The sequence below is a fragment of the Nothobranchius furzeri genome, chromosome 6, assembly GCF_043380555.1.
Source record: "Nothobranchius furzeri strain GRZ-AD chromosome 6, NfurGRZ-RIMD1, whole genome shotgun sequence".
Taxonomy (NCBI): Eukaryota; Metazoa; Chordata; class Actinopteri; order Cyprinodontiformes; family Nothobranchiidae; genus Nothobranchius; species Nothobranchius furzeri.
Genome location: NC_091746.1, coordinates 69,056,189 through 69,081,183, shown reverse-complemented (window position 1 = coordinate 69,081,183; position 24,995 = coordinate 69,056,189). Strand labels below are relative to the sequence as shown.

Here is a 24,995-nt window from a genome sequence, read left to right as displayed (position 1 = left end):
GTAGCTATCGCTCTGATCTTCTGCTTTTGTCTTGACTTGTGTTGTTGGGCACATTTCTCAATCTCAAAGATCGACTTTTAACAATTTTCACATCTTTCAATCAGCAGCGCTAAGTCTGGTTTTGCTCTTATCACCGCTTTCTCTCACTTAGACAGTCGGTGGTTTAGTTGGTCACTTGACAGAACAATCCTAGTCCAAAAAGGACAGAACGGACTGACCATTTACGTCACTGTACCAAAGCACCGAAGAAGCATTTGATAGATCAATAATGAAAAAGGCCTAAAGAACTAGGTCAGTTCTGGTGGTATTGATCTATTGCTTTATATATGAGCAGGCATGCAAAATAATGATAAAGCACACCCATATTTCACCCATTTAAACATATTCTCAGGCCCTAACTCCATTTTGCACCATTTCTTTAACTATACTCGTCACTAGGGATGAGTACCGAATTCGGTACTTTTTATGGTACCGACCGAATTCCATAGCACCGACCGAACACCGATTCACGTCATTTCAAACGGTGCCTCGTTTCGGTACTGCCAAGACAGTTGCGCATGCGCAAGAGCGTTATGTCGCCGGTCCCTGCGAGCCCGTTGTAAACAGAGCAGCATGGTAGAAAGAACGCACGCTAAAGCTTGGGTCCACTTCACTAAATGTGATGGGTAACTGGGTGATGAAACTAGCGACAGACAACGATCTAAGTGAGACATCCTCATCTTAATCTGCTCCAGTAGGTAAATAAAATGTTTAAGATAACGTTACCTTGATATGTTAGCTTCCGTTTCGCTAATGGTGCGTTCGCTTTCTCCTCGGAACTCCGAATTTCCGACTAGAAGAACATGAACGCGCTCTAAAGTTTGGCTTCACTTTACTAAATGCGACGGGTGATTGGGTGAAGGTAAAACCAGTGACAACGATCTAAGTTTGAGGCATCATCGTTTTAATCTGCTCCAGCAGCTAAATAAACTGTTAAAGATAACGTTAGCTTGATATGTTAGCTTCCATTGCCACCATTGTTATCAGCTAATGGTGCGTTCACTTTCTCCTCGGAAATTCTAACTTCCCAGTAGGAAAAATCAAATGAAAAAGGACGGCAAAAGGAATGAAGATACACAGTAAATTTAGTTCACAGTAAAGATGTTTGCTTCAGTTTAACTATCAGCTTATAAAACTACAAGGACGATGTTAAAATACAAACTTGTATGTTATTTATCGTGATATTTATCAAATATGGTTATATATTGAGAAAAATATATATTTAATTATAAAAGAGAATTAAAATAATAAACACTCAAAAGTATCGAAAATTGGTACCGTTAAGTACCGGTATCGACTCGTAGGTACCGGGAATTAGTACCGGATCGATTCAAATGTCAAAGGTACCCATCCCTACTCGTCACATATTACTCTAATCCTCGATTAATCCTCCTACCCTGTAAACACGCACAATGCTTTGGTCTAGTTGTGGCAGTGCATTAATGCCTCCTCCTCCCCAGGATCCCAGTCTAGCATAATCCATATCAAAATGGGAATCAAGTCCTGTTTACAAAAGGACTGTGTGAGGACGGAGGACAGAAAAAAGCACTGTCTGGCTGTAGTGCCAATCAACATATGTTTCCTTCCAGGGACTGTCTTGCAAAACAGTGCCACACATGTTCCTCTCTGAGTCAAATATGCATGCATGAATAAAAGTCCTACCTGAAACATCCAAAGAAAACAAAAGATTCAAAATGATCAAAGTGCAAAGTGAATGCTAGCAGGGGTGTACGTTCTGACTCACGTCATTTGGTTGTGAGCAAATGAATAGGAAGTGGTGCTATAATTAGACATGGGGTGAGAAGGACAGAGAGCAAAATGCATAGATAGATCTGCCTAGCAACAGCCTAAACACCACCGGGGAGTAGAGGCGTGGGGGGTGTTAGCAGAGAGAGATAAAATACTCCGCAGACCCACATTAGTGTAGTTTTTAACACATGCATTATTCATCTATAGTCAAATATCACAGTTATTTGACTGTTATCAGTTTCTAGATGAAAAGCTCATGTTTTTGGGTTTACTTATCAAACAGAAATTCTGGTAAAACATTAACACTGCTGCCGTTTGTTTGCTGTTTTCTGCATGTTTCTTTTTCCTGGACAGAGATATTTGTTTCAGCAGATTTCAGTACATATTCATATTGTGGTTTTAGTCCTTTTTTTCTCTGCTTTGGTTGAACATGAGTGGTTTTATTATTATTTTTTTTTCTTTATTGTTCATTAGAAAGGAACCCGAAGGCATTAAACATCAACATGCACTCAAATCCATCAGAGGGTTGTGTGCAGTATTAGATTCTGCTGACAGATCATGTGTGTGCCACTCCGTCTGAACGAGAGACCTTGTGACATGATGAATCGCAGCCTATACTGTTGATCATGTTGCAGGGGGTTCAGAGAGGGATAGAGTCAGACTGGGGTGACGACGCATTGCTTTATAATCCAAGCAGATCTCATTCACCACCACAGATGGCACGGTGACATAGTTCCTTTATCCGTGCACAACTCTGTTGACTTTGTTTCATTTAGTCTCTTTTCTTCGCACTTATCATCCAGTCAGAATCAAAACAAGAGCAATGGCCCCTTTTAAAAGGATGGCGGCTTTCCTGGGGAGCAAAGAGGATTTAGAGGCAGCCGCAGGACTAGAGAGAACTCTTAGGATTGATAATCATTTGGCTGTTCAGTGAGGTCGGTGGCCAGGAAGTGTGCTATGATGGCTGTCTGTAAACTGCTGTGTGTGATGAAGCATTAAGAAGGACCTTTCAGGCTGAAATTTTAACTTGTTTCACAGGAATCTGTCAAAGAAATATCAGCCCAAGAAGAATTCACGGGAAGAAGAAGAAAGCAAGTAAGTTAAAAGGTTCATGTTGCATCAACATAACGCATTCAGAAAATGAGGCCATGGACACATGTAGCTGGGTTCTTATAAAACCAAATAGCTTCACTCGCCCCTCGAGGTAAAAACTAGGCTCCACACCGCCATGGTTTCAGTGGAAAAGGCCAGTGTGTTGTGAAGCACATTCATAGACATGCCAAGCTTGTAGGAGACAGTAGTTCCCCAAATCTTTGCTGACAAACATTCCTTGGAATAACTAGGTTGTGGACAAAGCTGTATTTAATGTTGTCCTTTGTCTTTGGTCTTCTGAGCGGTAAGCGACAGCAAACACAGGTCACACACCAGTAGCGATGGGTACCGAATTCGGTACTTTTGAAGGTACCGACCGCGTTTCATAATACCGACTGAGCACCGATTCACGTCATTTGAAACGGTGCCTCGTTTCGGTACCCGTCCTTCATAACGAGAACTTGCCTAGACAGCTGCGCATGCGCAAGAGCGTTATGTTGTCGGTCGCTGCAAGCGAGTTGTAAACAGAGCAGCATGGTAGAAAGAACGCACGCTAACGCTTGGGTCCACTTCGCTAAATGTGATGGGTAACTGGGTGATGATGAAACCAGCGGCAACGATCTAAGTGAGACATCCTCATCTTAATCTGCTCCAGCAGCTAAATAAACTGTTTAAGATAACGTTAGCTTGGTATGTTAGCTTCCATTGCCAACATTGTTATCATCTAATGGTGCGTTCGCTTTCTCCTCGGAAATTCTAACTTCCCAGTAGGAAAAATCAAATGAAAAAGGACGGCAAAAGGAATGAAGATACACAGTAAATTTAGTTCACAGTAAAGATGTTTGCTTCAGTTTAATTATCATCTTATAAAACTACAAGGACGATGTTAAAATACAAACAGTTGAATGTTATTTATCGTGATATTTATCAAATATGGTTATATATTGAGGAAAATATATATTTAATTATAAAAGAGAATTAAAATAATAAACACTCAAAAGTATCGAAAATTGGTACCGTTAAGTACCGGTATCGATTCGTAGGTACCGGGAATTAGTACCGGATCGATTCAAAGGTCAAAGGTACCCATCCCTACACACCAGAGCACTTTTGTTGATGTGATATAGAACAGACCAGTTATTTACATCCGCAAGTGAATGCTGACTTTGGGCAATTTGCAAATCCCCCCTTTGGTCTGGGTTTTTTAGTGTTGTTTATCTTCACTTTGGTTTGGATGACAGGCCAAACTGCAGAAAAACATCTTGTGGGGTACCGGGCTGCATGTGTACATGGCCTAAAAGAACACATTTAACCCTAAATCATCAAACTCTTCCATCCAGATAATCCATAACCCTCAAATACCAAACCACTTGTTTGACTGCCCGTATTTCTCCCACATCACTTCCTGTCTGTCACCAGATACACCTTCTGTCGAGCCTTCCTGGTGACCCTTAACGAGTTAAACGACTACGCAGGTCAGCACGAGGTCATAGCGGAGAACCTGACGTCTCAGATCATCACTGAGCTAGCGCGCTACCTGCAGGAGCTCAAAACTGAGAGAAAATCGGTGAGAGGTTTTTAAATCTTGGGTGAGAGAATGTGGGTTTTGATTGATGAAGCTGTGTTGGCCTACAGGAAACTCAGTATCCCTCTTCCTCTGCATGCTCTGTGAACTGAGGTCACTGCTGAGTAAATATAGATCCAGCCAAAGGCTTACCAGACGTATAGAACATGGTAATGAATCACTTTTTATAGAACACTGTCACAGTCTCCAGCAATAACCTCACATTTCCCTCTTATTACTGAAACTCTTTGCTACCAGCACAATAAACCGTTAAGAGAAGCTGTGAACTTGCATGATGTGTGGAGAACAGCCCAGCAAAACTGTGGAGTTCATGGGTGAGAGGTGCCCAGATGGGAACAGTAGATAGTGAAAAATCTGTCATGAGCTTTTTGTCTAGATGGTCCAGCTGAAAAAAGTGGAGTGAAAAACTTTGAATGAGGACCATTGCAAGACATAATGACCCAAACAGTTTATGTTAACAGATTTTCTCATCAGAAGTGAATTGTTTGCTTTGACTTTGTACAGAAAGTTGTGTGATGTGTTGGTCGCGAACGAACCGGCTCTAAGAGCCGGCTCTTTGAAGTGAACGACGGGAGCCGGCTCGTCATTGGGAGCGTCCCCTCCCCTCCCCCTCCCCTCTTGCTTTGGTGAAAGCTACAGGCGATTGGTTAACATGTGTAACTGCGTGTCCAGACTGTCCACACACAGAGCAGTAGGGGCGGGGAAGAGGGAGGATCAGACTCAGCAGAGCACCTGCGGGCGGAGGGAGACGAGAGGGAATGAGGAGGAGGAAAAAGGTGAGCGAGAGAGAGGAGAGTGCAACGAAGACGGTGAGAAAATGAGCACCAGCAGTCAGAAAGTCGAGATTTCTTAAAGTGTTCAGTTATTAAATCCATAGAAATGATAAATATTTGATATATTGCATTTTTTTTACATTAGTAAATCATTTTACATATAGTTTAGCATTATTTTGTTTATAAATGAACTCTAACACAACAGAAAATCTGAGGAGCCACTTGGGATCCGAAAGAGCCGGCTCTTTTTGGTGAGCTGAGCCAAAAGAACCGGCTCTCTAAAAAGAGCCGGAATTCCCATCACTATTGAGGAGCTCTGTAATGTAAACTCAGATTGTGTTGTAGCAGGTGCAAAGTAGAAAAGGGGATTTCCAGCTCCTCTGAAGGGGAATCCTCCACCCTTCCTGGGCCCAATAATATGCTCTACTGTAATTTAACTTAGCTATGGTTAGGCCGGCACGTTCACATGGCGTTAGCCAGAGTCCTCCCGCTTCTCAAGCTGCAGGAGGACACTTTGACACATCTCTTCCTCCCTGTCGCTGCCGTTTTGTCCTCCATTCTAATGTTTTATTTAAAAACATCCATTTAGGTATTTTTTGTTTGTTTTTCAGTCCCAACCAGAAAACCGTGTTTTCATGCAGCTGATCGCGCGCGTGTGTGTGTGTGTGTGTGTGTGAGTCCTGTCTAAAGAAGCTGTTTTCCTTTAACAGGCCAGTGTTTAGGGGATTTCCCTTCATAGTGCCATTTACACTATCTATTCTGAATAAAGGCTTGCTTCATTTTCAGACTTAAAACTAACATTTTCTGTTATACAGAAAGAGCGTCTTTATGTAGAAAACACAGCAGCCCTGTCTTTTAGATTCTTACGATGGATGTCATACAGGAAAGCTTGTTGGGAAAAACGAGTTCCGGCTCATTTGTTTGCTAATGAATCACTAAATTTACATTAAGTACACAGACAGGACTGCTGTTCCCAGTTTTAAATCAGAATTTTCCACCGTGCTACTCATTTCCTTGTTTCTCTCTCTCACATTTAAATGTCATTGAGCCATTGTAAGCTTCATTTGAGTACATGTGAGACAACTGCGCAGGCAGACCCAGACAGAAGGATTAGACGAGGGCCAAAGGCCTGCCCTTCCTGGGTTTTGCAGGAGCTTGTTGGGCCAATAAAATCCACACCACACACCCACAAGGAGAAATAATACCTTATTCATTTCTCATGAGGGGTTGTTTTGCAACTGCTCCCTCCTGGAGTTAACCTCTCACCAAGCTCAGGGTAAGATGGATTTGAAGCCAGGTTAAAAGGAGAACTTGGATGAAATATTTAAACGCTAATGTATGATGATGTTTTGTGTTGTGTTGTTATTTGTTTAGTAGTATGGCGAGGTTAATATGGGATGAAGAGCCTAAGTCTTGTTGGTTTGTGCTGAGAAATCATAATAAGGTGTTCACCGCTGCGCTGGGCGGGGCTTAGTTGTCCTCCATAAAGCTTGGTTTATGCTTGACGCATTTACTTTCCGCTTGGTGAAGAGGCTCACGGATGGAACGTGCTTCACAACTCGCAGCGTTTATGGTTCGTGCGGCTCGTCTCTGCGGTGAGCCAATATTCTCCCAAACTGTAGGGGGCAGCATGGAGCTCTACAGCATGCATCCAACACTACACCATAGTAGAAGTAGAAATGACTGTTTACAACACGGCATTTCAGCATTTTTAACAGCGTGCTCGTCTTTTCCGACAGTGCGAGTTATTTCTCTCCAAGAATTATTAACAACATGTTGATCACGGTGATCTCTGAGAGCTGAATCATACAAATGTCTGTATTTACGAACCTCTGCCATACTAGTTCTTGCCGGTCCGCCATGTTTTTCCACGTCCGTCCGTCCGCGTGGTTATAAATTTTCCGAGGTGCTCGTTGCGGAAATTCTGGGCCGTGCGGAAGCGCGGTGGAGGAGCGTGGTTGTTAAAATGACGCAAAATGACGCAACTTTTCCGCGCGGAGCCGTGCGGACCTCGCGGACGCGTCAAGCATAAACCAACCTTAAGGAGGACTGATAAAGACCCTGAAACACTCATCGAACCCATTATTTCTCAATTAACTGTGATTTATATCAGGATTTGTTGCGGATGTTCCGATACAACTTTTTCACTTTCGATACGAAACCAATATTGCAGCCTTCAGTGTTGACCGACACCAATATCAATCTGATACGATATCAGAAGAAATCATACATACTTTTACCTGTTTTGTAGTGTGGAACATATGAAAGGGTTGATCAAGTGATATTAATTGGAGAACAAGAGCCAACAAGCATAAGTATGAAAAAAAAATGAAAATTTTTTCTTTACCATTGGTTGCAAAAATGTGACCCTTAATGGACTGCTTATATTGGAGATTTCTGATGCCGTCCGATATAATCCGATACTCTGTTTTTGGGCCGATATGGAATTACTTCCGATATCGATATCGGAACGGGACATTCCTAGTATCTGTCACTTTTAGGTTAGTTCTACTTCTTCTTTCTACTTGGACTCTAATCTCAGAACATGATTGCGTTCCTCATCTTTGGCGGAGGTTGTGAGGTAATATGTTTGGGCAAAAAAGAAAAGGAATCTTCCACACCTGCTGAGGCCAAAACAAGGAGATGCATTTAGTGAAGGTTCAACACAAGCCATAATGCACAATGAAAAGCATTTAGCTGTTTTTAGGGAGAAGATAATGTCTTCATTAATCTCCAGCAGGGGCGGATCTACAAGGGTGGCATAGGGTGGCAGTTGCCACCCTAAAAGAAAGCTTTGCTACCCCTGCTGCCACCCCAGCTGGCAGCTATAAATTCAAGAAAAATGAAAGTTTTTCAACTCTCAGGCTCATAAAGACCTATTTGCAGTCTGCTTTGGCAGAGAAAAGACTATGAATCTAGGCTGTACTCAGCATTGAATCAAAACGGGCAGAATCTTTGGATCTCGATGAATGTGTAAATAGTTTTGCTGAGCAACATGGAAACTGCCGCATTCAGCTGTTGTAGGAAGGATATAATTTTACTATGTGTTTTATTTTCGTGATGGGCCTTTAGGCTTATTAAATGAGGACCCAAAACAAATGAATATGTAAATACTGGGAAAAGAAAAAGGAAAACATGTTTCTGAGTGAACAATAGAACCAAAGTACAATATCTCAGTGCAGTGAAATATTGTGTGTGTGTGTGTGTGTGTGTGTTGCCACCCTAGAAAAATGTTTGCCCCTCTTCTGCCACCCCATCAATAATTTTGTAGATCTGCCCCTGATCTCCAGAGAAAACGAGTGCAACCACACAGAAACATGGCCTTGCTCAAAATTCTCGGCCTCAGATTTAAGAAAAAGTAGAAGCTCTGGAAAGTTCTCTTGCAAAATAATTCATACCCCTTGAGCTAGTTTGCATCAAAGAAGAGATAGACATACCCCAAAAAACGCAGCAAAAGGTGCTTCTACGACGTTTCCAGACTTTTATTTTCTTAAAACTTTGAAAACCATCTTTAAGTTTTATTCCACGTCACAGTTACATGCTACTGTCTGTTGGTCTGTCATGGAAAATCTTAATAAAAACATTGTAGTTTGTGGTTGTGATGTGTTGAAGTGGGTAATGGGGTTAGGGCTCTGTAGTTGCTGCTTTTAAACCAACATCAGCAGTAGTTTTATTAGGTGGTGCGATTCGGCTGTGTCGGGCTGCATGTGGACATTCCTGTGAATCAAGTCATGGTAATGAGTAACTAACAGCTCAGTCAGAGTATGTGGTTATTCTCATGTTTATTCCCTGACACGAGGCAACTTAAAAGACCAGTGGTGTTTTGCACAGTCGTCCCTCCCACATGTGTCAGATTGTAGAAAATGTTCTGCTTGCTTAAAATGTCACGCTTCCTGTATCTGTGCGGGACTCCTTAACAAAGGGAAAGGTGGATGTGATGGATATTTGAAATCAGCCTGAATGAAAACACTATGAGATAAACAAGCCAATAAGAAAGATAGTGAACACTTGGGATGCTTATTTTTTTAATTATTATTTACATTGAAAAATGCAGATTATCAAACCTCTTCAACTTTCTTGTACAAGGGAATTGTTTCTGTCTGACTACCCTCTTCTGTGACAGATCGAATACCTTCTATTAATAATAGCATTCAGGTTTAGACTCCTTTGGGTCAATAGGCTGTTGAACATTCCCATGAGCAGTTCCACTCTCCTACTGAGCAGGATCAGTAGACCGCAGAGGAGTTGGGATGGGCCGTGTAGAAGAAAAACATCTCTGGAGTGGTTTGAATCTAAACATGGAGACACAAACACCTCAGAACAGCTGCATCAGTGACTCGTCGGTTCGCTGGAAACCTGCACCCCAGATGGCCGATGGTCCATTTAATCATGTCTGAATGTAAATGTGTTTTATTTTGATTCCCTCCGCTCATCCTGCGGTCATTAGTAGTAAATCACACCGAGTAGTTTAGGAGAGCCACTGTAGCTTGTTTATTTAGAGAAAAGATAGATTTTTGTAAGTGGTGGAAAATTTAAGAGTCTTATCACCATTTTCCTGTGTTTGCTTTCTCTCATCAAACAGATATTTGAAGGTGAGGGTCAGAAGCAGCAGGCTGGTTTATCAGGAGCGCCTTGATGTCTTGTATTTGTTGGTTAAAATACTTCCTCTGAAACACCAGAACACTTCCCTATTGTACTCAGCTTCCTTAAAAACTCTGGGAAAGGAGAAGTAGGACTAGTAAAGGTAAACCATTTCTCACAAACTTCTCTCATGCCTCCCATTGTTCAGGTGGGATGAACAGTTCACGTACATCCCACCAATCATCGCTGATTTAACATCTCTGACCGGCGATGTCACAACTACTGACGTGCTAAGCTGCACACACATACCCAAAACTTCCATTCTCTGCTGTTATTCTGAAGCAATCTGAGTGTGTTATTGAACATCAGCATCAATATTCAACTCAGCTCCTGGAGCTCCGCTTCTTCTGTGTGCGTAACCAGGGGATACATCACTGACAGCCAACTTTTGGTTTTAGTGTGACTCTTTTGGTTTTTTTTTTAGGGTGAATTAACTCAAACCACATGCAACAGAACAAGTATTTGTATGCACACAAGCAGCCATCTAATTTAACCCTCTGGAGGCAGGCGTTGCTGATTTGCAATGTTAAAACCTACCTACCTGGTTATTCCACATACGTATTTTATGAGCATTTTTAACTCAGAAGTTCCCTGAAGGACTTAGTTGTTCGTCCTTTCATCAAAACTTATTTTGAGCCTGAGAGGGTTAAAAGACAAAAGTTTTAGGGTTGTTTCTGTGAGTTTTCACTTTAGTGAGAAGTTGCCTTTGGTCCACACACACACACACACACATGCATGCACGCACACACTCACACACACACACACACACACGCACGCACGCACGGACGCACACACGCACACACACATACTTCTGCCATTTAAGCCACTTTATGAGGCTAAACTGAGCTTCGTACAGATACACACACCAGAAGTGTTCTGCGGGTTTAGGCTAGCAGCTGTCACTTAGCTTTGTCAAATTAAAGGTGCAGAGAAACACGATCCTTCACAATCCATCCTGTTCACTCATTTTTCTTTTGGGCAATTTATTTGGTACTCTAAGGCTGCTTTATCAGTAGGTGGCCTGTTGTTGATAAACCTGGCCCAGTTCAGACTGGGGCTTTGGTCATGTCTTTAAGTTAAACTGTCTATCCAGTTCAATTTAGTTGAATTATACAGCGTTAAATCATGAGTCTCAAGGCACTTCGCAAAGTGAACACTAACTGAGTTTAGTTCATTGTGCCAATTAATTGTAAGTTTCCCAGCAGACTGCATCAAGTCACTGACTTGTTGTGTGAGACTTTACAGCAATACCCATACTATGGAAGCATGTAGCGACAGTGGAGAGAAAAAACTCCCTTTTAACAGGAACAAACCACCAACAGAACCTGGATCAGTATGAGCAGCCATCTGCTACGACTCACTGGGGTTTGAGAAGACAGAGCAGACACACACATGCACACTCAACATATGTATCAAGCAGAGGTGTGACCAAGTCACTGCTTTGCAAGTCTCAAGTAAGTCACAAGTCTTTCTAGTCAAGTCTTGAGTCAGAGCTAAGTCAAAGACAACCAAGTCCAAGTTGAGTCCAAAGTCAATGATGTGGAAGTCCTAGTCAAGTCCAAGTCCTTAACCCTCTCAGGCTCAAAATAAGTTTTGATAAAAGGACGAACAACTAAGTCCTTCAGGGTACTTCTGAGTTAAAAAATGCTCATGAAATACGTATGTAGAGTAACCAGGTAGGTAGGTTTTAACGTTGCAAATCTGCAACGCCTGCCTCCAGAGGGTTAACTTTGAATTTTCAAGTCACAATCATCTGTCCAACTTCAATTTAATGACAATGATGAATAAATTCCAGAAATAAATCTTCTTAAAGCTTAATTTATTTGCTCCAACAAGCAGAATGTGCGACGGAAGTAGATTATAAACAAAGTGCTGCTGCATTTAGCAGTACAACATCAAACCCAGAACGAAGAATGATTTATGATTTTTGTCCATGTCGTGCCACTTTTGTGCTAAAATATCAAACACCGTAAATCCTCTAATACAGGCCCGGGCCTGTATTTTACTCAAGCTCATCAAGCTCCAGGCCTTTATTGGAAGGAGGGCCAGAATTAGAGGCATGCCTCTATTTCTATTTGAGCAAAATGAACCACCAGTAGAATGAATAAAAATGGGGTGTGTCTATTTGAACCCATAAAATACTAGGTTCATTTATTAAAAATGTACAATTACCATAACGTGGTACGGTTTGCAAATAAAACATTAACAACAAGGCTAAATTACAGTAGGGAAATACTGTATTGTAACAAAACAATAGCAAACATACCTGTACTGCATCTTAAACGTTATTAAATACCGGTATTAGAAAAGGCAACAGCCACCTTACCGCTTCAAAGTTGAATCGTTTCGTCTCGTTTGGGTTGTAGTAAAAAATAAAATAAAAACCCTCAAATTCAATTCAATCTTTGTCCAAAAGTAAAAAAACAAAATACCGGTAATCCAATTCAGTTTAATCCTCGTCCAGTTTGATGGGCCGATGTTAAAACGTTTAGCAGCTTGCTCCCCAGAGTGTTCTGCAGCATAATCAGCACGTTCTCTTTGAACCTGATATCAAATTTTCGCCTCCTCTTCGGCTCCGCACCTACCACAGTTAAAGTTACCCTCGCGGTCTATCACTGGCAAATCAAAAGTGAGACGGACGACATAACCGCCCCCCTGTGGCACTTGCTTGTTACCACATTCCACCCGGCCACAATAAAAAAAACGGCCATTATTCACCTCCGCTGACTCCGACACCGGCCAAAATGTGATACCCGGCTGTTAATTGAATACAGGCCAATATTAGAGGATTTACGGTATGCTCAAGTCATCATCGAGTCAACAGATGCAAGTCGATTCAAGTCGCAAGTCATTGGTGTGCAAGTCCGAGTCAAATCGTACGTCTTTATCAAGTCAGGTCAGAAGTCATTAAAATAATGACTCGAGTCTAACTGGAGTCCTAGTCATGTGACTCGAGTCCACACCTCTGGTATCACGTAGTGTTTCTATGACAGCATACTTTACAATTTATTTTAGTAGAGATTCTATTTCTTAACAAAATAAAGTTATTGTCTTTAGATCTGTAATTAATTCCACAGATGAACTAGTAGTAACACATTCTATGGTTAAGAAAGTAAAAAGTCCACTAAAGTTTAAGTAATTCTGATGAGTATTTTGTGAGTAAACATGCTAACAATAAAAAACAGTGCGGTTAATATTTTAACATGTTTTAATGCAACAGCTCTCCCCAAGGCAGAAGAACCGTGAACCGTGTTTTGCCTGTATTTAGTCATTGTTTAATGACCTCAGACAAAACATTTGGAAATCACCCAGAATATTCAAATGGGTTTTAGGGGGGAACATACATTTCTGCAACAATTTTCTCTATAAACAGCAAATGCCAGCCTCATTGTTGTGCAAGAAAAATCTTTAGGGATCCCCGAGGATGAGTGGACAAACGCCTCAGTGGGAATAAGATGTTCTCTTATTAAAGTTAGCTTGTTGTCGTTTAATCTGAATTTCTCGTTCTGACCATTCACTGAGAAATACATTTGCATGTTTGTGTTTCCTGCTGAGTTTATGAAGTCAGTGAAGTCAGAGCATGCACGACCTCCCAGAGCTGAGGGAACAGCAGAAACCTTGCTGCTGGCTTTGACTCCCGGTGATAACAGTGTCTGTTTTGCATCACCACACTCTCACTGATGTCTTGTTGTGTCATTATCTCTCAGACTCTCATCCTTCTGCTTTTTACTCAAGTCGAGTAACAATATGATGGTTGTTTGAATTTGTCCTACTTTCTGTTTTCCACCTAAAGCTTCCTTTTCACAGGGCGAGTGATACTCATCCCAGCCAGTATGGCTGAGACTCCCCTATTCAAGCTGCTTCTCATTTATAATCTTTAATATGTCAAGGTCAGGTTCACCTGCTTTTAAATCCCTTGAGCTCATGAGAAAGACTGATAACATTAATCTTTCCTTCCATTCCAGCATTTCCACGATGGGCGAAAGGCGCAGCAGCAGATCGAAAGCTCGTGGAAGCAGCTGGAATCAGTGAGTGGTTCACTCTGTGCATCCCCAATCACAAACAGCTCCAAGCTAGCTTCAATCTGCCCACAGACACTTTTGACTCACATCTTCTTTATACTCACATTATGAGCTCAGTGGCCTCAGCTCAGTGGTATGAGCGCCTGCTCTGAGACTGGGAGGTTATGGGTTCAAATCCACAGTCGGGTCTTACCAAAGACTTTAAAAACGGCCCCAGTGCCGTCCTGTTTTGCCACTCAGCATTAAGGGGTTTGACTGTGTGGTTAAACCACCAACTAGTTCCTGAGCGTGGCCGTGTCTGCAGCTCACCACTCCCCCAGGGACGGGTCAAATGCAGAGATCAGATTTCACCAGTGTGTGTGACGACTAATGGGACTTTAATATTTCTGTTGGCTGGGCATAACTGGTACTCTTCATTGCTAGTTAAAGGTCCAAGATGAAGTTTTGACTTAGCAAGGCACCCTGTCATTTAATACACCTAGGTCACAGCTAGGGGTGTGTATTGGCAAGAATCTGGTAGGGCTGTCGCGGTAACCGCAAAAATGAAATATCGCAATATGAAGAAGCCCACCGCGCTGCATCATGGGCCACCGCGATTACTGAACTTGGTTCAACTCAATGATGCATGTTGAGAAGGATGGCTGCACTGGTATCAAAACGAAACGTTACTTCGCTCCTTTGGGAGCACTTTGGTTTTCAGTACGTCAGCTGCTGCGCAGCCACAGTCCTTGGCCGAGACAGAGCTGCAGCGGCAAAAATAAATAAATAAATAAACGCTCGGAGACCTGCTGAAGTCCCAGACAAGCACTGCTTCTACAACCGTCCTGAAGAGAGTTTGAGCCGAGCTGGAGCTCACTCGCTACCTGCAGGAGGAATGCATCCACCCTAAAGAAACCCCCCTGACATGGTGGAGCAACAACCGGGAGAGATTCCCTTTGCTCGCCAGAGTCGCACGCAAGTACGTGTGTGTGCGTTAGTGCAACGAGCGCACCATCCGAGAGGGTTTTCAGTGTTGCTGGGAATGTTGCCACCCCTCTCAGATCCTCTCTCAAACCGTATAGTTAACATGCTGGTTTCCCTTGTAGGTAACAAGGACGTGACCGAGCTATAAATCACCGTCATTCGTGTGTGTGAAAGTGAAATGATAGTGCCCCGCGCCCGGTACATGTAATTTTTTATGCTTGATTTTAAACAACTAAACAAAATGGAGACTTGTTTCTTATTTGTTAGATGCTGCAGCCAAATTTGCATTTAAAAGTTTAACCTTCTCCTGAATTTTGTTGTTTTTAAGTTCAGTCGGACTCCGACTGTCGGAGAAACAAACGTTACTGCGATCTGTGTTGTTACTGCCCTTTGATCTGCATTCAGTAAAGTGTTATAAAAGAAGGCTCGGCAATTTTTTACCTTTTTTAAATGTGTAAACATTGTGTTTAGATAGTACTGCAATAAAAAAAGGGCTGCAATAATATCGCACACCGCAATATTAAGCCACCCTGAATCACCGCAGGAGGAATTCCTCAACCGCAACAGCCCTAGAATCTGGCGATACGTTATATGACTAAAAGGGGAAACATCAATACGACAAATGACGATTCTAAAAGCCGGTCAGTGTTTGCGATTTTTAAGACTGAATTTATTTGGAAAACTCAGTCCAGACGCTTTCGAGACACATCCGGTGTTATTGCCACGTCTTGTTTCGTCAGAATGAAGGCAGTAAAACCTGCTGCCACCTAGCAGTCAGAGTTTGAATTGCATAAATGTTTTCATGTAAATAAATTAAAAAAATACACGCTGCTTTAAAAAATCTATTCAGCGTCATGACAGGAAGTATTGCAAAATTTCAGTCTATCGAAATTTTCTAACATCCCTATTCTTCGCCGTTGATTCTTTTCTCAGTGTTATAGATGAATCCATGATTAGCCTTTGCCAATGACGAGACGCCAGACCCGACGTTGAAATTCGGGGTAAACGAGGATGCATTTTGAGGATCCGTTGAATTCGTACAGCCTTGACAATTTGCTGTGGCGTACAGGTGGAAGTTGTAAAATGAGAATATGCTGCGAAAGTCCTTTCATTTCAGTTATTCAACTCAGACTGAGAGACCATCTAAAGGCTCAGGAACCCATTGCAGGTGTTTAGGATCCATCAGCTGATTAGAGTGTGACACTTTAGAATATTGAACCTTTTCACAATATTCTGATTATCTGAGATTTTGAATTTGTGGTTTTTATAAGCTGTAAACCAGAATCATCACAGCTATAACAAATAAAGGCTTGAAATATCTGGCTTTGCATGGAATGAGCCTATCTCCTGTATAATGGCATTTACACACTGGCATCGGCTCCTCTTCATCCGGAGTGGGCCGGGAGTGTTGTAGCCTTGGATTTTCCCACCCGCAACGGGGCATGTTTTCAGCCCTCTTCCTGAGGTGGTCTGCCTGAATCTGAACAGGGCAGACACACTCACTGCCGGCTGATTGGCTGGTTCAAAATCACACCTACCATTAAGGGGAGCCTCTGATTGGCAGTTAGAATCACATCATTCTGGATGCTGTGGAGATAACAAGCCTCTGACTGAAGCCGTTTTACTCACTGCTGTGAGGAACACACACACACACACACGCACGCACGCACACACGCACACACACACACACACACACACACACACACACACACACAATGTTGCAAGTCACAGCAAAGCAGGATGCAAAATCAGAGTAAAAGAGTCTATAAAACCCAGACTGCTCAGGCTGATTTTGTTTAATAGTGGAGAAAGTGCGGACTTCTCTGCACTCTTTTGCCCCGCCTACGTGCTTAGAGGTGCGCTCATGTTATCACAAGCCGCAGACCGCCCATTTGCTCAATCACGTCCGTTCCTAAGGCAATATGGAACGAACATGGCCAGCCTGGGATGGGCGAAACAGAGTGGACTGGACAGTGGAGCTGATGCTGGTGTGTAAGTGGGATTAGTGTCATGTTTTAAGTAGAATTACTGGAATAAATTAACGTTTGCACCATTTTCTAATCTTTCGGTTTTAAAATTAATCTTCAGAAGGATGCAGCCCCCGGATCGGGACACAGCCGGTGTTTTACCATGCACAGTGCTAACTGAAGGGTCAATGATGAAAGAGAATTATTGGACTATTCATTTCCACATGAAGTCATCATTAAAACCAATGATTTCTTCCCAATGACGAAACAAGAACTAAAACGTTTCAAGTTCTCTCTTCCAGTGAAAAATTAAGATAGAAGCCAAATGGTTTTGTTCTGAGCTTCTAGCGGAGCACAACCCCCCTCTGAAAGTCTGAGCAGCTCTCTGGATGACTACGTTCGAAGCATACGTAAATCCCCCAAAACGTTTGATTCATTTTGATTCCCTCAGGTGTGGGCTGGGTTTTGTTTTTTAGTAAAACTAAAGAAAGGTCAGTTAAAAATAAAAAAACATGAGCAGCTTGTTAAACGTTTAGAGTTAAGTGATTTTGGAACCTGAGGGATGGATTTAAGATCAAGTGTGATGAGAAATCAATCCAAATTCTAAAATGATGAATGACCCGCTCTTGTAAAGCACCTTCCAGAGTCAGAAGACTCTAAAGCGCTTTATACTACAGTGTACCATTCATCCATTCACACACACGTTCACACACTGGTGGGGATGAGCTACAATGTAGCTACAGCTGCCCCAGGGCACACTGACGGAGGCAAGGCTGCTGAGCACAGGCGCCACCGGTCCCTCCGACCACCACCAGCAGCCAAGGCGGGTTGAGTGTCTTGCCTAAGGACACAACAGCAAAATTCTCTGTCCGGAGCCGGGATCGAACCTTCGATTACTGGACAACCCGCCCAACCTGTTGAGCTCCTGCTGCCCCAAATCAAAATCTGACTGTCTTCAAGCTCAAATCAAAGCTATAGACATTGGCGGTTTTAAACAGGGGCCCACAGGGGCCTGGGCCCCTATAGAACTGGCCCTGGCCCCCTATAGAACTGGCCCTGGCCCCTGTTATGGCCCCTGTGCTGAAGAGATCGGATTTTTTTCCCCGCGCTGCCTCGGAGATGGGAACTAATGCGCTGCAGCGTTTCAAACAGAGCCTTTAGAGCGCAGCACACTCTGTGGACAGAACTGTTTACCCGGTGGATTTTTGAATAAAAGATTAAGAATAGTTTAAATGGGACCCAAAGAAATTCTTGAGGACGACTAACGGAAAAGACGCTGAGAGACGAAGGCAAGTAATACAGTTTATTTTCCTGACATCAATGAATTTCCTTTGGCAAAATTGTGCACAAGCACAAAATTAGTCATATGGTGACGACAAAAAAGAATTTTGATATTGCACTAATTTTTCCCTTTTTTTTTCTTGCGCCCCCATGAAAAAATACTGGCCACACTGTGGCCCCCCTGGAAAATTTGGCCTAGAACCGCCCCTGGCTATAGATGCTAATATTTTGTGATCCAATGCAGCAGATGTTGGTGATTAAAGAGCACCATAAATCTGCTGCTTTATTCAAATTCACTGCTGAAACAATTAAAACCACCTGATATTTTAAGTCCCGCCCCTTCACACGCTCAGTAGGAGCAGGGTCACGGAAAGCTGAGGAGGCACAGACAGGAGGGCCTCGTTTATCTGGAATCCTACAGGCTCCTCGTGTTCTGGCTCCACCACTCATCTCAAACCAAGTGCTGTTGAGGATTTTGGACCTGGAGAGGTCCACACAGGTGTTCAGGGAATCCAAGATGTTGTGATTTATTTGTTTTAATGGAGGACTTTAAGAGGAAGTTTCACCGAGCACCACCTCTCATCTCTGCCTGGCCCCTTTGACCAGGGAGAGGAATGCATAACTGCCTCTGTCCTCCTCCGACTTCCCAGTCTCAATGATGCCATTGTGTGTGAGGCGGAGAGGCGCAGTTCAGAGTGCAGGCTGGCCCTACAAACACTGATTGTTCAGTCACAGCGCCGGTTGAATGGCTGTTTTTCTGTCCACTGAAGGCCGCTATGAATATTTGTTTATTCTGCAGACGTTGGCGAACCCTGTTGCTGTGTCACTGTGCACAAAGCTGTTTATAAGATGTTCATGACGTACATAAGTCATGGTGTGCATGTTTCTAAAAGGTCGTGCTACATGGTGTCGTTGCGTTTCTCATTAAATCAGGTTTCTCCTTGTTTCAGTGCAAAAGGCGGTTTGAGCGGGACTGTAAAGAGGCCGACCGAGCGCAGCAGTACTTTGAGAAGATGGACGCTGACATTAACGTGACTAAGGCTGACGTGGAAAAGGTACGTGTCATCCAATCACACTGGCGGGTTTTTACACCCCCAGGCCTGCTTTTCACCACTTTCTGTTATCCCCTTTTATACTGTTCCCCCTCAGGCTTGCCATTTTATTAACCCAGCCCAAGGGGGGGGGGGGGGGGTTGCGTGACCACGAGTTTGATGACAGGGATGCTGTGTGAGAGCTGGAATTAGAGCAGCCACCAAACACTGCTGGGCTCCATGGGTGTTGTGGATTAAACATCTTAACCAGATGAACCAACACGTGAAGCAATCATCCAGTTCTCACAGACCATCCTGCTCTCCCAGCTCCTCTGGGCACGCAGCTGATGTCATTTCCTGTTGTCGTGACCAATGAAACAAGCCCTGAAAAGTCCCAGCCTCTAACCCACACAGCTCCCACGCCCGCAAGGCATCATGGGTCAGCAGCGCGTGCTCCTCCTGCCGCTTCATCAGCTGCTGCAGCAGAACGCCACGTCGACACGGTTCAGTCTTGATTATCATGCATCTATAGTCTGGATGAAAGAGGCTTCCTGCGTTCTGCACGTACAGCCAAACGTCTACAAGGGGCTAACGGCAACTCAACAGCAGCCAAGAAGCTGAAAACTTTAGAAAATGTGTTGAGTTTTTCCTTAAGGCCTTCTGCCCAGGCTCAGTGTCTGTGTGAGAACGGACAGAAAACTTTATTCTTACATCTGTGCTTAAAGAAAACAGTTTTCTTCATTGCTTGATCATAAATCTAAACCAGAGAAGAAGAAGAATGCCTCCTCTTTTAGATTTGGAGATGAATATTCTGTTTTGAAAGCTTATAGATGGGAGGGATGAAAACAAAAAAACAGTTCAGTTGTGACACCTGGAACAAAAAGAGCAGATTGTGTTGTGAGACAACATTAAAAGACACAAATAGTTATAAACTTAAGCTAGCTGAACTGTCACTGTCCATGAAGAAGACGAACGTAACACTGATATATTATGACACGTTTCGGTCCCGCACCCCCACCGCGGACTTCACTTCCAGCCTCAGTGTTTGTCAGAAACGTGACGTTCCTGTTGAGTTGAGGCTTTTGTGGTTTTGTTCAGAGCTGGTGCAAACCTCTAACCGTTTCCGCTCCACCTCTGGAAAACAAAAGCTGCAATTTGTGGTTTGGATTCACTCCCCAGATATTCAGAACATCCTTCGTATTCCTGCGAGGAACCCTCAGCCCTCACACACACACACACACACACACACACACACACACACACACACACACACACACACACACACACACACACACACACACACACTCCCCTAAGTCATAAAATTTAAACATGAAACACCCGATTTCTGTGAAGTTAATGTACTTAAAGAGCAAGTCACCCCCAAATCAACTTTTTTTTTGCTGATAAACCAAATAAATGAGTGTCTAATCGTGCTGCAGACACGTGTCGTCAATAATTTGGTACTTCAGTGCATCTTAGTTAAAATTTTAATATTCTGCCTAAAACTGGCAGTGTTGCACCGTTGTCGGGTAAAAACTCTGCACTGTATTTGAATGTAAATCTGCCACCGCTATTGGCTAAGAGGTATGCTATGATGTAAACTGGTACATTATGATGTCACAATGCCGTTGTGAGCCTGTGTGTGTGTGTATTTGTTAGTGGCTCCGCCCTCTCGGTCTGCTAGGCAACATCATTTGTTGCATTTTTCAAACATGAAGAGGGAGTGAAGTAAGTTTCTTGTAGGGGGTGACTTGCTCTTTAAAAAGCAGCTGAATCTCAGAGCTGACTGTGATTGTGGCAACTTCTGTGTCTAAGCGATGACACATCAGGTACTTCAGGAAGTGCATCTATGGCAACGTTTTGTTTAGCTGGAAACAGCTAACAATCCTCTTGTGTGTGTGTGTGTGTGTGTTTGTGTATTTATTTTCCGCCATGCCTTGAAGCGAAGTTCCCATAAGGTAGGTCCAGCGTGGAGCAAACCCTTTTATATTTGTGGAGGACACACACTGTCTCGACTTGTGTCTCACAGACACACAACCTCAACCAGGCCTGTCCTGTCTTGAGTGTGATCAGTGGTACTGCTGACTACGTCTCCACCCAAACCTTTATGTGTGTCTGCAGAAATAAAATGACTATTCTTGTGTTTGTATCTTTAAACAAATTTTGTTTTTGTTGATCCTGAGCGTCGTGCATTTATCTGTTTGATGGAGAGGAACAGGAAACGTGAAGTATTGCACTCAAAGCTCTGAGAAACGTTAGTGATTTCCAGAAAGGGGTGACAGGATGTGATGTTGCTGCAGTCTCTTTTTACCTGCAGCACTTCTCCATGGCATTAACGCCACCATCAGCAGCACCAGCACCAGAGCAGCGCTTCAGACCTCCGCCCAACTTTCTCGTGTTTTTTTTTTCGTGTATTTTTCTGGATTTCCCCTTCCTGTTCTTGAAGATTGTTACGATCGTTACCCACCAGAGTTTTATCTGTCATCCCTCATCTGCTGAAAAGCTCTGATCTGAGCTACTCCACTCTGACGTGCTCCGTTTCCTTTATGTTTCATTGCAGCGTTTGACTGACAGACGTGTGTAGGCGAAGCACAGTTCCTCGGCTGTCCCACAGTTATTGGTTACACTCCTGCGTATTTAGTTCTTGTCCACATGCATTCAGTAGGAGAAACTCTGATTGCAATCGCAGGCTTGTGAGGGGATTCTAATACTAATAATGTGTGGATGGGCAGAAATAGGAAAAGCGACTTGAGTAATTAGCATGACGACTACCACACACACTAACCCCACGTTGTCCAGTCGAGATTATCTCATCACCATCTGCTTGCTGCGGGTCGGTAGCAAGCCTCTCCTGCTTGCTTTATAGTAGCTAGCTTAAAATAATCAACGTTATTGACCGTAGACTCGGACCAGATTGGTGAGTCAGTTAAAATCCAAATCCCTTCATTCTCAATCCAATGCAATCTGCTTTTATTTAAAAATGACTTAGACCTGACCCACATATGATCGTATGCTCAACATCGTTACTGCTACCTGCCGTTCACCTGTGTCTGCGCTTCTTGTTTGGCCGTGCACATACAAATGCTGTTGTAACTGTTTTAAATCAGGCCTTGTGTGTGTTTGGCCCATATGTCAGTGTTAATCAGAGGACGCAGAGGTTGAGTGAACACAACGTGTCTCTGATATGTGTGTTTGTGATGTCTGCCCCCCCTCCAGGCACGACAACAGGCTCAGATGAGGCACCAGATGGCTTCTGACAGTAAGAGCGATTACTCCGCCTACCTGCAAAAGTTCAACCAGGAGCAGAATGAGCATTACTACACCGTTATTCCCAACATATTTCAGGTACATACAACAGCATTATTATTATTATTATTATTATTATTATTGTGTATATTGTATATATTAAGCATAAGAATAATAATCATCATCGTCCTATCTCAGTGTCTGAGTTTAAAGCTGGTTAGGGTTGTAACACCCTGATTTATGAGTCGATTAATGGCAGTTTCAAAGTAAGTTAATCTCATGTTGGAAAACTAGCTGTGTTGGTAAAATCTTGCTCATTATCACATGAATTTACACCATTCTGGGAGTTCTATCCAGTAGTTTATGAGATGTTTTACTAACAGACAAATCGATTTGACTTCCAATAAGCAGTTCCAAATTTTAAAGGTCTGGTTCACTGGCAAACCGATCCTCACTCTGAGTTACATTTTCATGCTGAACATGAACATTTTCTTCAACCCACATTGCCTGCGTTAGCCGCAGAAAGGAAAGAGACTTGAAAACAATCGGGTCAGAAAAAGCCAGTCTCTTCTAGGTCACATGGATAATTAGTGTTCATGGCCCCGCCCACCTTGGTTTGAAACCACAGCCAGGACAGAGCAGAGTGCATCTTAGCTAGTAGAAGCTATCCATTAGCATTAGCAATATGCCAGAATATGTTCAGGTGTGTGTTATTTATAGAGATAAAACATCATTACAGTAATCCCTCGCTACTTCGCGGTTCGTTCATTGCGGATTCGCTGCTTCGCGGATTTTTTCTTTGGAGCATTTTTCAGGGGGAATTCGCAGATTCGCGGTATTTTTCACTGATTCGCGGTATTTTTCTATGCGGAATATCAAGAAATTCTTGTTTTTTTTTCATCAATTTCATCATAAAATGTACTTTTTGTAATAAAACTAAAAAAAAACAAGTAAAAAAATTTGTTTTCTTGAGTTTTACCCACAAAAAGAGAATGTGATCATACGATAATTCAATATAGTACTGTATGTCAGACAGGTCGGCTGGATTCGGGAGTTGAGCTTGTAGGGAGCGTGGTTTCACAGACGCGGAAGTGAGAGCGTCGGTGAAACGCCGGCTGATCTAGGAAACCCCCGAGCGTTCGAGCGTCAACGAAGTGACACGGAAATGCCGGGCTTTCCAGAAGTAAGTAAGATAACTTACTATGAGCTGATAGTTCGTTGGATTGATGGGTAGGTTGGAAACTCTGATCATGAATCTGAAGAAACGATGACTGAGTGGTGAGCTGGAAAGGCGACTTCCGTTTATAGCCGCGGTTTGTGACGTAGGTGCGACGTGGAGGGAATCCCCGCGAGGGGCATGCTGGGAGTCCCTACTTCGCGGATTTTCACCTATCGCGGCCAGGTCTGGAACGCATCTACCGCGATAAACGAGGGATTACTGTATTGCATTTCTTTTTTTACCCAAGAAAGTAGAGACTATTACCGTTAGCCAGTCAGAGGTGAGATGATCCCATATCATGAATAACAATTAGCAAGACTCGTAATCCTGTTGATTTCCACCCCGTACTCCTCCGATAAACTTCTACCCTGTGAAACAGGAGCGCCAGAGCTTTTTTTATTCAGAAGGCATTTATTCACGCTGAACACAACAGCAAGGTTATTGAAAGAACGAGTGATTGAGACCTTTAAGCAAAGCCCTCGTGCGATCTGTTAGCTCTCAGAACAACGCAGCTCGTTCTGCTCAATTGACCTGAGTCGGCCATTTTTTGTGTTTGTTTATATCAGTTAGACATGATTAGCATCTTGACACAAACTGGTTCTAACAGTGAATCGTGTAGCATCCAGGAATGGTCAGTTTTTCATCTACAGTTTGACCTCTTCAGTATCCGACCATATGGAGACATAAGTCTTAACTGGAGCCTTTAATCTGCAAGAAAGATATCAACTTTCTAGGTTAATGCAAACCAAATTCACTCCCACTCAGAACTCCGCTTCTTCAAATACGAGGGTTCTGATAAACATCACACACCCATCCACTTATACTCATCCATCACATTCGTCTTATTTAACTTGTCTTGTTTTTAATTTGTTTAGAAATACATTTCTTACTTTTTATAAACCTGACTTCGTCTGAATTAATACGAAGTGTGTTTGATCACTGAAAAGGCAAAGAATCCTAATTCTTCTGATAAAACATTCAAAGATCAATCAGAGTGATATTCTTTATTTATATAGAATATCACATCTTATTGGTCATAATAAAGGTAATATATTAAGCTTAAAAGCAACATGTTTACCCGTTCTACATAAAACCTCTTCAGTATCTGGCCATATGGAGACATAAGTCTTAACTGGAGCCTTTAATCTGCAAGAAAGATACAATCGGTTGTAGATGAACATCCAATGAATTTCAGTTAAACCTGTCCAGTGGTTCATCAGATATTTTGCAAACACTCAGATGAAGGCGAACTAATTATGACGTGCGTTTTCCCAAAAATACACCTGCTTCACTCGGTGCCTATTCTCCCACCACGTGGTGTCCAAGCTTGCATTTTCATGTGATTGCACCCGTGCTGTATGACAGAAACTTCAGGACATGGAGGAGA

At 42.8% G+C, this 24,995-nt stretch overlaps 1 protein-coding gene across 12 annotated transcripts in view; it reads left to right on the top strand.

The window, feature by feature from the left end:
- fnbp1b (formin binding protein 1b) overlaps window positions 1-24,995 on the top strand; it is a 92,927-nt gene that overhangs the window by 28,702 nt on the left and 39,230 nt on the right. For 7 of the 12 annotated variants that reach the window (XM_054744608.2, XM_054744607.2, XM_054744606.2 and 4 more), the window contains exons 3-8: window positions 2,827-2,883; window positions 4,300-4,447; window positions 13,845-13,907; window positions 19,063-19,167; window positions 22,360-22,488; window positions 24,974-24,995. The exon at window positions 24,974-24,995 is cut by the window's right edge and continues 125 nt beyond it. In XM_054744608.2, the coding sequence (XP_054600583.1) occupies window positions 2,827-2,883; window positions 4,300-4,447; window positions 13,845-13,907; window positions 19,063-19,167; window positions 22,360-22,488; window positions 24,974-24,995 (524 nt within the window). Of the gene's footprint in view, window positions 1-2,826; window positions 2,884-4,299; window positions 4,448-13,844; window positions 13,908-19,062; window positions 19,168-21,086; window positions 21,102-22,359; window positions 22,489-24,973 lie in introns of all 12 variants that reach the window. The other 5 variants (XM_070552482.1, XM_070552484.1, XM_070552485.1 and 2 more) reach the window with 1 other exon arrangement.